Raw genomic sequence first — 11,866 nt, forward strand, 5'->3', positions numbered from 1 at the left:
GAGGTAGTAGCTCACACGTCTACAAGATGACGTGTGGTGATGTATAGGTTGTAGATCTTGGTTGGTGTATAGCGGGTGTCTAGTAGTGTGTGTGCGTGTGATGTGTGTGTTGTGCGTATATGGGTCGATCGATACGGCTGGATGGATGCATGGGTGCGGCCCGGTTAGTTGCGCACCTAACACGAGTGCCCGAGGGCGACTTCCTTGGTTAGTTGCGTGCGCACGCGCGACTTGCAGGTCGCGTCTGCCCCTCACCTTCCAACGTAGTATACACAATGCCCTCTTCCCGGCCGTATATATCCGCGTGCGTACAACGTCCAGAAAACCACAGCCCAAACGACCGAGCTAGCCCTTCAAGAAACAAACCATCATACGAGACAGACGCCGGCCGCGACACAAGCGGACGATCCCCGGAGTGCGGATCGATGGCGCCGGTGAGCAACGAGACGTTCCTCCCGACGGCGGCGTGGGGGGAGGCCACGCTGCGCCCGTCCTTCGTGCGGGACGAGGACGAGCGGCCCAAGGTGGCGCACGACCGCTTCAGCGATGCGGTGCCGGTGATCTCGCTCGACGGCATCGACGGCGCGCGCCGGGCCGAGATCCGGGACCGCGTGGCGGCGGCCTGCGAGGGATGGGGCATCTTCCAGGTGGTCGACCACGGCGTCGACGCCGACCTCATCGCCGACATGACGCGCCTCTCTCGCGAGTTCTTCGCGCTGCCCGCCGAGGACAAGCTCCGGTACGACATGTCCGGGGGCAAGAAGGGCGGCTTCATCGTCTCCAGCCACCTGCAGGTATACACGCATTTATTTATTTATTTTGGCGGGTACACACGCACATGCATGCCATGCCAGGTAAAATGATTTAATACTATACAAAATTAAGATGAAACAGATTGCAGTCAGTCGGTTTTGAATAAAGGAAGGAAGAGTGGCCTCGTCGGAGAGAAGGAAGGGACTTGCCATCATCACCCCATTATCTATCTTAGGATTTAAAGTGGACGGCAGTGGTGGGGCTTTGCCGGAGAAGAAAACGGCCATCGCTAGGGCTAGAGGGATGGCTAAGGGCCGTGCTAGAATGGCGGTGGGGGCGGTGCTAGAATGGCGGTGGGGGCGGTGCTAGAATGGCGGTCGGTGGATGTTGAGGGAAGGGCGAGGCGATGAGGCAGTGCTGGAGCGCCGCTGACAGGCAGTGGTGGTCTGCGGTTCGGTCGGTGGTCCGTGGGGTGGTTCGGTGAGACAGTGTGTGAGGAAGAAGAGCAAGCTGCGCAAGGTTGAAAACGAAGGCTGGGCGTTAGATTTTGATCCAATGGTTGAAATAGAATCGATTGAACCGTTCGAAAAAAACCTGTCGACTGTCTTGTAGCCGCTTCCAACAAATTGATCCATGCATGGATGAAGAAACTCACGAGAATTTTGTGTGGCGATGCAGGGTGAGGCGGTGCAGGACTGGAGGGAGATAGTGACCTACTTCTCGTACCCGGTGAAGGCGAGGGACTACGGGCGGTGGCCGGAGAAGCCGGCGGGGTGGCGCGCGGTGGTGGAGCGATACAGCGAGCGACTCATGGGACTGTCGTGCAAGCTGCTGGGCGTGCTGTCGGAGGCGATGGGCCTGGAATCGGAGGCGCTCGCCAAGGCGTGCGTTGACATGGACCAGAAGGTGGTGGTCAACTTCTACCCGCGCTGCCCCCAGCCGGACCTCACCCTGGGCCTCAAGCGCCACACCGACCCCGGCACCATCACCCTCCTCCTGCAGGACCTCGTCGGCGGCCTTCAGGCCACCCGCGACGGCGGCAAGACCTGGATTACCGTCCAGCCCATCTCCGGCGCCTTCGTCGTCAACCTCGGCGACCACGGCCACGTCAGTACTCTCTTCATATTCTTCCGTGCCATGCATGCTAGCATCTCGATCGATCGACCACTAATTGAACATTTGTAATTTACTGTGCTTTGTGCATGCAGTTCATGAGCAACGGGAGGTTCAAGAACGCGGACCACCAGGCGGTGGTGAACGGGGAGAGCAGCCGGCTGTCGATCGCGACGTTCCAGAACCCGGCGCCGGACGCGAGGGTGTGGCCGCTGGCGGTGAGGGAGGGGGAGGAGCCCATACTGGAAGAACCCATCACCTTCGCCGAGATGTACCGCCGCAAGATGGAGCGCGACCTCGACCTCGCCAAGCGCAAGAAGCAGGCCAAGGACCAGCTGATGCAGCAGCAGCTCCAGCTCCAGCAGCAGCAGGCGGTCGCCGCCGCGCCCATGCCGGCGGCCACCAAGTCTCTCAACGAAATTCTTGCCTGACCATTCCGGCGGCGCGCGATTAAATATTTTAAATTGATTGATGCGTGGGATTTGATTCTCCTAAGTACGAGATAAATTATGCATATAGTATCCGTACGTGTGTAGCAGGGAGGAGCTCGACCTGTAATAATGTCGTGCGTGGAACTGAACCGAGCTAAGTAATTAAGGAGCTATCATGAGTTTGGCGTGTGCAGAAATATAGCGTACTCATTTCGTACTGGCTTCTGGTATAACCCAGCCGTGTGGTTGGGCTACATTCTTTTCTTGGGCACATGAGTTGTTGATTTATATTTTTCTTAAGATAACGAACTGCTAAGCTGTGTGCACATGAGTTGTCCACGTACACTTGGAACGGCCAACACCTCTTTTTTTTCTTGTTCTTTTTTTGAAGCTCAATGCCCCTAGGCTCTTTATTCAACAGGCGCAAGCATGTGTGACTGAACAACCTCAGCCAGCCAGCCAGGGATTACATCAAAAGTTTCAACAGAAGTGGGAAACGGTGAGCCACTACATTAGTACGTAGAACGACTAGAAAACCGCAGCTTGAATCCCTGGAGCAAATTACTCATATCCTTCAACTCACATAGAATATATGTGATAACCAATGGACTTTTCTCTGGTGATTCCCATAGGCGCTGAATATCTTGACAGTCGGTCTCAATTACCACTTGTTGAAGTCCCATCTCTAGGGGCTATACTTATCGCATCTCAAGAGGCCAAGAGCTCTATGGACAGTAGGTCAGTAACTCCCTCGTATCGGAAACAAGCTGCTCTCAGCCAAGCCCCTTGGTCATTTCGGACAATAATACCTGCCCCTCCTGTACTCCTTGAATCAGTTGCCCCGTCTGCATTCAACTTGATCCATCCGGCCTCTGGGGCCTGCCATTTTTGCACACCATTGTTGTGAACTTCCACACTTGGCGGCAGCTCCAGAGCACGAACAATCTCCTCTATGATGATTATTGACTGTAGTGGTTGGTACTCCTTCTCCCCATGTGTATACTTGTTGCGTGAGTGCCAAATTGCCCACACCGAAGTGATCTGTTCACATCATCTCTTTTTATAAGCTGATGATCAAATATCTTGAGACTTCTTGATTTCAAAGTAAGGAGCAGCCGCCTCCCGAACCCCTTTGCATGATCACACTCTAGCAGGCTATGGGATAATGACTCGTTATCATGCCCGCACATAGGGCAGTGTGATAAGGTCCTGATATGCCGTCATTTCAGCTCGCCGTAAGGCTGGTTGTAATGGGTGTATCATAACTAGTATCATGCATGCCAACTACACAATTTTGATGAGATGACATAGAATCAAATGAAGTAATGCAATAAATGAGACTACCTAAGATACTAGTCTATGATATTATGCACTACGGAGGTAGTAATATACACGAATATTATATGCATTATACTACTATACGATACTCCCCATTACGACCGGTCTAACATGACAGAAAATCCTTTACCACACGCCACCAGAAAACTCTAATTTCTGGGAGCACATTGATCTTCCACAGTGATCTCCATGTCTCCTCCCCACAGTGATGACCCACGAGGGCTAGAGTGGTAAAATATGCTTCCAATGAAAGCAAGTCTAGCAGATGCACTATATCTACCCATCCCGCAAAATTAAAAAGCTGTCAAAAATTAAATAACCGTCCATATATAGGACCCGGAAGAAAAATCGTGCCGAGCAAGTTCCGTATATCGGCCCGACCCGTACAAATTTATGCGGCGACCTCCATATTTTGGGATGTACCCGGCAAATCTACCGTTTCCCCCTCCCTTTTGTGGTTCCCTCTATCCCTCACGTGACTTGGCGGGAGAGAAATTTCAGCTCGGGCCGACCATTCCACTGCCGCCCCTACCGCAAATGTCCGGGGGTATTTGCTTCTCCCGGCCACCCCGCGTCGTGGAGAGCTTCGGTCGTCCTCGTCTACATCTTCTCCACCAAGATTGGACCTCAGGGGTGGCTCATTTTTGCCGCGGGTGGGCAGCAGCCATCGGCGCCATGGATCCGCCAAGTAGCTTCGTGGAGTGGCTAGTTGCGGGAGGATCCAATTGCTCCGGTCACGAGTGAGCTACGCAGTTGTCTGTGCTTGCCAAACCCACGGGCAGGCGACGAGGGGAAGAAGGGGCCGATGGCGGCTGCGGATTTCTAATCGGCCAGCGGTGGGGAAGTTACTGGTGGCTTTGCTTCTGGGGAAATTGGTTCCGGTCAAAGGTAATATATAGAGCTTTCCTTCTGATTTAATTTCCGTCCAACAGGTGATCTTTGACAAAGTACAGAATTTATTTTGTATATGGATGATTGTAGTTCGTCCTTGGAGTCGGAGTCGGATGATTCTGACATAGAGGGGATGCTTTTTGACAACGATGCTGAGCACCTCCTCTTGTTGTATCTCGTCTAAGAAGATGGTTGGCCGTCTTTGCATTCTTGGCAACCGAGCCCTCGGCCACAATATGCTCATGAAAGACTACTTTGCCGAGGTACCAAGAAGAATAAGCGTCGCACATCGACGGTTGGCCGTCTTTGCATTCTTGGCAACCGAGCCCTCGACCACAATATGCTCATGAAAGACTACTTTGCTGAGGTACCAACCTCTATGGCTCACCTCTTCCCTTGGCGTTATCAAATGCGTAGATCTATTTTTGTTCGTGTTGTTCATGATTGAGAGGAAAATTGTCGTTTATTCACTCGCGGGAGGAATGCAACCGATTTGCTTGGATTTAGTGCATACCAAAAAAAATCAACGGCAATCAGAGTGATAACATATGGCCTTCCGACTGATTACACTGATGAGTATCTTCGCATTCAGAAAAATATCGTGCTCAAATGAGTATGGGTGTTTGCCAAGACCATGATCCGGGTATTTCGTCCCGAGTACCTCCGAGCTCCCAGTGAGTTGGACACTACTACTTGTAAACTACATTGCGACTTCCCCGAGGAGGAGGGTTGAAGAAGTACAGTAGAGATAAGTATTTCCCTCGATGAGAACCAAGGTTATCGAACCAATAGGAGAATCAAGCAAACTCTCGTCTTTAACACCCACACACACAAAAGTAAATACTTGCACCCAACACTGGCAAGAGGGTTGTCAATCCCCTTGAACTCGTTACTTGCAAGGATTAATTCCGATAGTGATAGATAGATAACAAGTAAAGTAAAACAAAAAAAGTAAAATTGAAGCAAAGTATTTTGTTTTTAATAATATGGTAAAAGTAGACCCGGGGGGCATAGTTTTCACTAGAGGCTTCTAGGGTTTAGCCTCCTTGTGTTGGGGAACGTTGCAGAAAACAAAAAATTTCCTACGGTTTCACCAAGATCCATCTATGAGTTCATCTAGCAACGAGTGATCGGATTGCATCTACATACCTTTGTAGATTATGCACGGAAGCGTTCAAAGAACGGGGATGAGAAAGTCATACTCGACGTGATCCAAATCACCGGAGATCCTAGCGCTGAACGGACGGCACCTCCGTGTTCAACACACGTACGTTCAGCGTGACGTCTCCTCCTTCTTGATCCAGTACGGGGGGAGGAGAGGTTGATGAAGATCCAACAGCACGACGGCGTGGTGGTGGATGCAGGAGTCATCGCAGCAGGGCTTCGCCGTTCTACTGCGAGAGGGAGAGGTGTAGTAGGGGAGAGGGAGGCGCCAAGAGTCAAGGGTGCGGCTGCCCCTCCCTCCCCCCCTTTATATAGGCTCCCCAAGGGGGGGCGCCGGCCCTAGGAGATGGGATCTCCTAGGGGGGAGGTGGCCAAGGGTGGAGTGGCCCCCAAGGCAAGTGGGGCGCCCCCCCACCCTAGGGTTTCCAACCCTAGGCGCGGGGGGTGGGCCAAGGGGGGCGCACCAGCCCACTATGGGCTGGTTCCCTTCCCCACTTCAGCCCATGGGGCCCTCCGGGATGGGTGGTCCCACCCGGTGGACCCCCGGGACCCATCCGGTGCTCCCGGTACAATACCGGTGACCCCCAAAACTCTGCCGATGGCCGAAACTGCACTTCCTATATATAGTTCTTCACCTCCGGACGATTCCGGAACTCCTCGTGACGTCCGGGATCTCATCCGGGACTCCTAACAACTTTCGGGTTACTGCATATTCATATCTCTACAACCCTAGCGTCACCGAACCTTAAGTGTGTAGACCCTACGGGTTTGAGAGACATGTAGACATGGACGAGATGGCTCTCCGGTCAATAACCGACAGCGGGATCTGGATACCCATGTTGGCTCCCACATGCTCCTCGATGATCTCATCGGATGAACCACGATGTCGAGGATTCAAGCAACCCCGTATACAATTCCCTTTGTCAATCGGTACGTTACTTGCCCGAGATTCGATCGTCGGTATCCCAATACCTCATTCAATCTCGTTACCGGCAAGTCACTTTACTCGTACCGTAATGCATGATCCCGTGACCAGACACTTGGTCACTTTGAGCTCATTATGATGATGCATTACCGAGTGGGCCCAGAGATACCTCTCCGTCATACGGAGTGACAAATCCCAGTCTTGATCCGTGTCAACCCAACAGACACTTTCGGAGATACCCGTAGTATACCTTTATAGTCACCCAGTTACGTTGTGACGTTTGGTACACCCAAAGCACTCCTACGGTATCCGGGAGTTAAACGATCTCATGGTCTAAGGAAAAGATACTTGACATTGGAAAAACTCTAGCAAACGAACTATACGATCTTGTGCTATGTTTAGGATTGGGTCTTGTCCATCACATCATTCTCCTAATGATGTGATCTCGTTATCAATGACATCCAATGTCCATAGTCAGGAAACCATGACTATCTATTGATCAACGAGCTAGTCAACTAGAGGCTTACTAGGGACATGTTGGTGTCTATATATTCACACATGTATTACGATTTCCGGATAGCACAATTATAGCATGAATAAAAGACAATTATCATGAACAAGGAAATATAATAATAATCCTTTTATTATTGCCTCTAGGGCATATTTCCAACAGTCTCCCACTTGCACTAGAGTCAATAATCTACTTACATTGTGATGAATCGAACACCCATGGAATTCTGGTGTTGATCATGTTTTGCTCTAGGGAGAGGTTTAGTCAACAGATCTGCTACATTCAGGTCCGTATGTACTTTACAAATATCTATGTCTTCATCTTGAACATTTTCACGAATGGAGTTGAAGCGACGCTTGATGTGCCTGGTCTTCTTGTGAAACCTGGGCTCCTTGGCAAGTGCAATGGCTCCAGTGTTGTCACAGAAGAGCTTGATCGGCCCCGACGCATTGGGTATGACTCCTAGGTCGGTGATGAACTCCTTCACCCAGATTGCTTCATGTGCTGCCTCCGAGGCCGCCATGTACTCCGCTTCACATGTAGATCCCGCCACGACGCTCTGCTAGCAACTGCACCAGCTTACTGCCCCACCATTCAAAATATACACGTATCCGGTTTGTGACTTAGAGTCATCCAGATCTGTGTCGAAGCTAGCGTCGATGTAACCCTTTACGACGAGCTCTTCGTCACCTCCATAAACGAGAAACATTTCCTTAGTCCTTTTCAGGTACTTCAGGATATTCTTGACCGCTGTCCAGTGTTCCTTGCCGGGATTACTTTGGTACCTACCTACCAAACTTACGGCAAGGTTTACATCAGGTCTGGTACACAGCATGGCATACATAATAGAACCTATGGCTGAGGCATAGGGGATGACACTCATCTCTTCTATATCTTCTGCCGTGGTCGGACATTGAGCTGAGCTCAATTTCACACCTTGCAACACAGGCAAGAACCCCTTCTTAGACTGATCCATATTGAACTTCTTCAATATCTTATCAAGGTATGTGCTTTGTGAAAGACCTATGAGGCGTCTTGATCTATCTCTATAGATCTTGATGCCTAATATATAAGCAGCTTCTCCAAGGTCCTTCATTGAAAAACTCTTATTCAAGTAGGCCTTAATGTTGTCCAAAAGTTCTATATCATTTCCCATCAAAAGTATGTCATCTACATATAATATGAGAAATGCTACAGAGCTCCCACTCACTTTCTTGTAAACGCAGGCTTCTCCATAAGTCTGCATAAACCCAAACGCTTTGATCATCTCATCAAAGCGAATGTTCCAACTCCGAGACGCTTGCACCAGCCCATAAATCGAGCGTTGGAGCTTGCACACCTTGTCAGCATTCTTAGGATCGACAAAACCTTCCGGCTGCATCATATACAATTCTTCCTTAAGGAAACCATTAAGGAATGTCGTTTTGACGTCCATTTGCCATATCTCATAATCATAGAATGCGGCAATTGCTAACATGATTCGGACGGACTTCAGCTTCGCTACGGGAGAGAAAGTCTCATCGTAGTCAACCCCTTGAACTTGCCGATAACCCTTAGCGACAAGTCGAGCTTTATAGATGGTAACATTACCATCCGCGTCCGTCTTCTTCTTAAAGATCGATTTGTTTTCTATCGCTCGCCGATCATCGGGCAAGTCTGTCAAAGTCCATACTTTGTTTTCATACATGGACCCTATCTCGGATTGCATGGCTTCAAGCCATTTGTTGGAATCTGGGCCCGCCATCGCTTCTTCATAGTTCGAAGGTTCACCGTTGTCTAACAACATGATTTCCAAGACAGGGTTGCCGTACCACTCTGGTGCGGAACGTGTCCTTGTGGACCTACGAAGTTCAGTAGCAACTTGATCTAAAGTTTCATGATGATCATCATTAACTTCCTCTCTAGTCGGTGCAGGCACCTCAGGAACATTTTCTTGAGTTGCACCACTTTCCGGTTCAAGAGGCAATACTTCATCAAGTTCTACTTTCCTCCCACTTACTTCTTTCGAGAGAAACTCTTTCTCTAGAAAGGATCCATTCTTGGCAACAAAGATCTTGCCTTAGGATCTGAGGTAGAAGGTATACCCAATAGTTTCTTTAGGGTATCCTATGAAGACGCATTTTTCCGACTTGGGTTCGAGCTTTTCAGGTTGAAGTTTCTTGACATAAGCATCGCATCCCCAAACTTTTAGAAACGACAGCTTAGGTTTCTTCCCAAACCATAATTCATACGGTGTCGTCTCAACGGATTTCGACGGAGCCCTATTTAAAGTGAATGCGGCAGTCTCTAAAGCATAGCCCCAAAATGATAGCGGTAAATCGGTAAGAGACATCATAGATCGCACCATATCTAATAGAGTGCGATTACGACGTTCGGACACACCATTACGCTGAGGTGTTCCAGGCGGCGTGAGTTGTAAAACTATTCCACATTTTCTTAAGTGTGTGCCAAATTTGCGACTCAAGTATTCTCCTCCACGATCTGATCGCAGGAACTTGATTTTCCTGTCACGTTGATTTTCAACCTCACTCTGAAATTCCTTGAACCTTTCAAAGGTCTCAGACTTGTGTTTCATTAAGTAGACATACCCATATCTACTCAAGTCATTAGTGAGGGTGAGAACATAACGATAACCACCGCGAGCCTCAACACTCATTGGACCGCACACATCAGTATGTATGATTTCCAATAAGTTGGTTGCTCGCTCCATTGTTCCTGAGAACGGAGTCTTGGTCATTTTACCCATGAGACATGGTTCGCACGTGTCAAATGATTCATAATCAAGAGACTCTAAAAGTCCATCTACATGGAGCTTCTTAATGCGTTTGACACCTATGTGACCAAGGCGGCAGTGCCACAAGTATGTGGGACTATCATTATTAACCTTACATCTTTTGGTACTCACACTATGAATATGTGTAGCATTACGCTCGAGATTCATTAAGAATAAACCATTCACCATCAGAGCATGACCATAAAACATATCTCTCATATAAATAGAACAACCATTATTCTCGGATTTAAATGAGTAGCCATCTCGTATTAAACGAGATCCTGATACAATGTTCATGCTCAAACTTGGCACTAAATAACAATTATTGAGGTTCAAAACTAATCCCGTAGGTAAATGTAGAGGTAGCGTGCCGACGGCGATCACATCGACCTTGGAACCATTCCCGACGCGCATCGTCACCTCGTCCTTCGCCAGTCTCCGCTTATTCCGCAGCTCCTGCTTTGAGTTACAAATGTGAGCAACTGCACTGGTATCAAATACCCAGGAGCTACTACGAGTACTGGTAAGGTACACATCAATTACATGTATATCACATATACCTTTCGTTTTGCCGGCCTTCTTGTCCGCTAAGTATTTGGGGCAGTTCTGCTTCCAGTGACCACTTTCCTTGCAATAAAAGCACTCAGTCTCGGGCTTGGGTCCATTCTTTGGCTTCTTCCTGGCAACTTGCTTGCCGGGCGCGGCAACTCCCTTGTCGTCCTTCTTGAAGTTCTTCTTACCCTTGCCTTTCTTGAACTTAGTGGTTTTATTCACCATCAACACTTGATGTTCCTTTTTGAATTCTACCTCTGCTGATTTCAGCATTGCAAATACTTCAGGAATGGTCTTTTCCATCCCCTGCATATTGAAGTTCATCACAAAGCTCTTGTAGCTCGGTGGAAGCGACTGAAGGATTCTGTCAATGACCGCGTCATCTGGGAGATTAACTCCCAGCTGAGTCAAGCGGTTACGTAACCCAGACATAGTGAGTATGTGCTCATTGACAGAATTGTTTTCCTCCATCTTACAGCTGAAGAACTTGTCGGAGACTTCATATCTCTCGACCCGGGCATGAGCTTGAAAAACCATTTTCAGCTCTTCGAACATCTCATATGCTCCGTGTCTCTCAAAACGCTTTTGGAGCCCCGGCTCTAAGTTGTAAAGCATGCCGCACTGAACGAGGGAGTAATCATCGGTACGTGTCTGCCAAGCATTCATAATGTCTTGTTCTGCAGGGAGAACAGGTGCTTCACCTAGCGGTGCTTGTAGGACATAATCTTTCTTGGCAGCTATGAGGATGATCCTCAGGTTCCGGACCCAGTCCGTATAATTGTTGTCATCATCTTTCAGCTTGGTTTTCTCTAGGAATGCGTTGAAGTTGAGGACAACATTGGCCATTTGATCTACAATACATGTTGTAAAGATTTTAGACTAAGTTCATGATAATTAAGTTCATCTAATCAAATTATTCAATGAACTCCCACTTAGATAGACATCCCTCCAGTCATCTAAGTATAACATGATCCGAGTTAACTAGGCCGTGTCCGATCATCACGTGAGACGGACTAATCAACATCGGTGAACATCTTCATGTTGATCGTATCTTCTATACGACTCATGCTCGACCTTTTGGTCTTCTGTGTTCCGAGGCCATGTCTGTACATGCTAGGCTCATCAAGTCAACCTAAGTGTTTGCATGTGTAAATCTGTCTTACACCCGTTGTATGTGAATGTTGGAATCTATCACACCCGATCATCACGTGGTGCTTCGAAACAACAAACTGTCGCAACGGTGCACAGTTAGGGGGAACACTTTCTTGAAATTATTATGAGGGATCATCTTATTTACTACCGTCGTTCTAAGTAAACAAGATGCAAAAACATGATAAACATCACATGCAATCAAATAATAATAGTGACATGATATGGCCAATATCACATAGCTCCTTTGATCTCCATCTTGGGGC

The 11,866-nt window shown here is 48.6% G+C and overlaps 1 protein-coding gene across 1 annotated transcript; it reads left to right on the forward strand.

The window, feature by feature from the left end:
- Positions 1-314: 314 nt before the first annotated feature.
- Positions 315-2,514, forward strand: LOC119356708 (naringenin,2-oxoglutarate 3-dioxygenase). Its single transcript, XM_037623680.1, has 3 exons — positions 315-794; positions 1,432-1,860; positions 1,962-2,514. Exons 1-3 carry the CDS (start codon positions 426-428, stop codon positions 2,295-2,297), a joined length of 1,134 nt encoding a protein of 377 aa, XP_037479577.1. The 5' UTR covers positions 315-425; the 3' UTR covers positions 2,298-2,514.
- The last annotated feature ends 9,352 nt before the right edge of the window (positions 2,515-11,866 follow it).

This window comes from Triticum dicoccoides, chromosome 2A (assembly GCF_002162155.2).
Source record: "Triticum dicoccoides isolate Atlit2015 ecotype Zavitan chromosome 2A, WEW_v2.0, whole genome shotgun sequence".
In the NCBI taxonomy this organism is placed as follows: Eukaryota; Viridiplantae; Streptophyta; class Magnoliopsida; order Poales; family Poaceae; genus Triticum; species Triticum dicoccoides.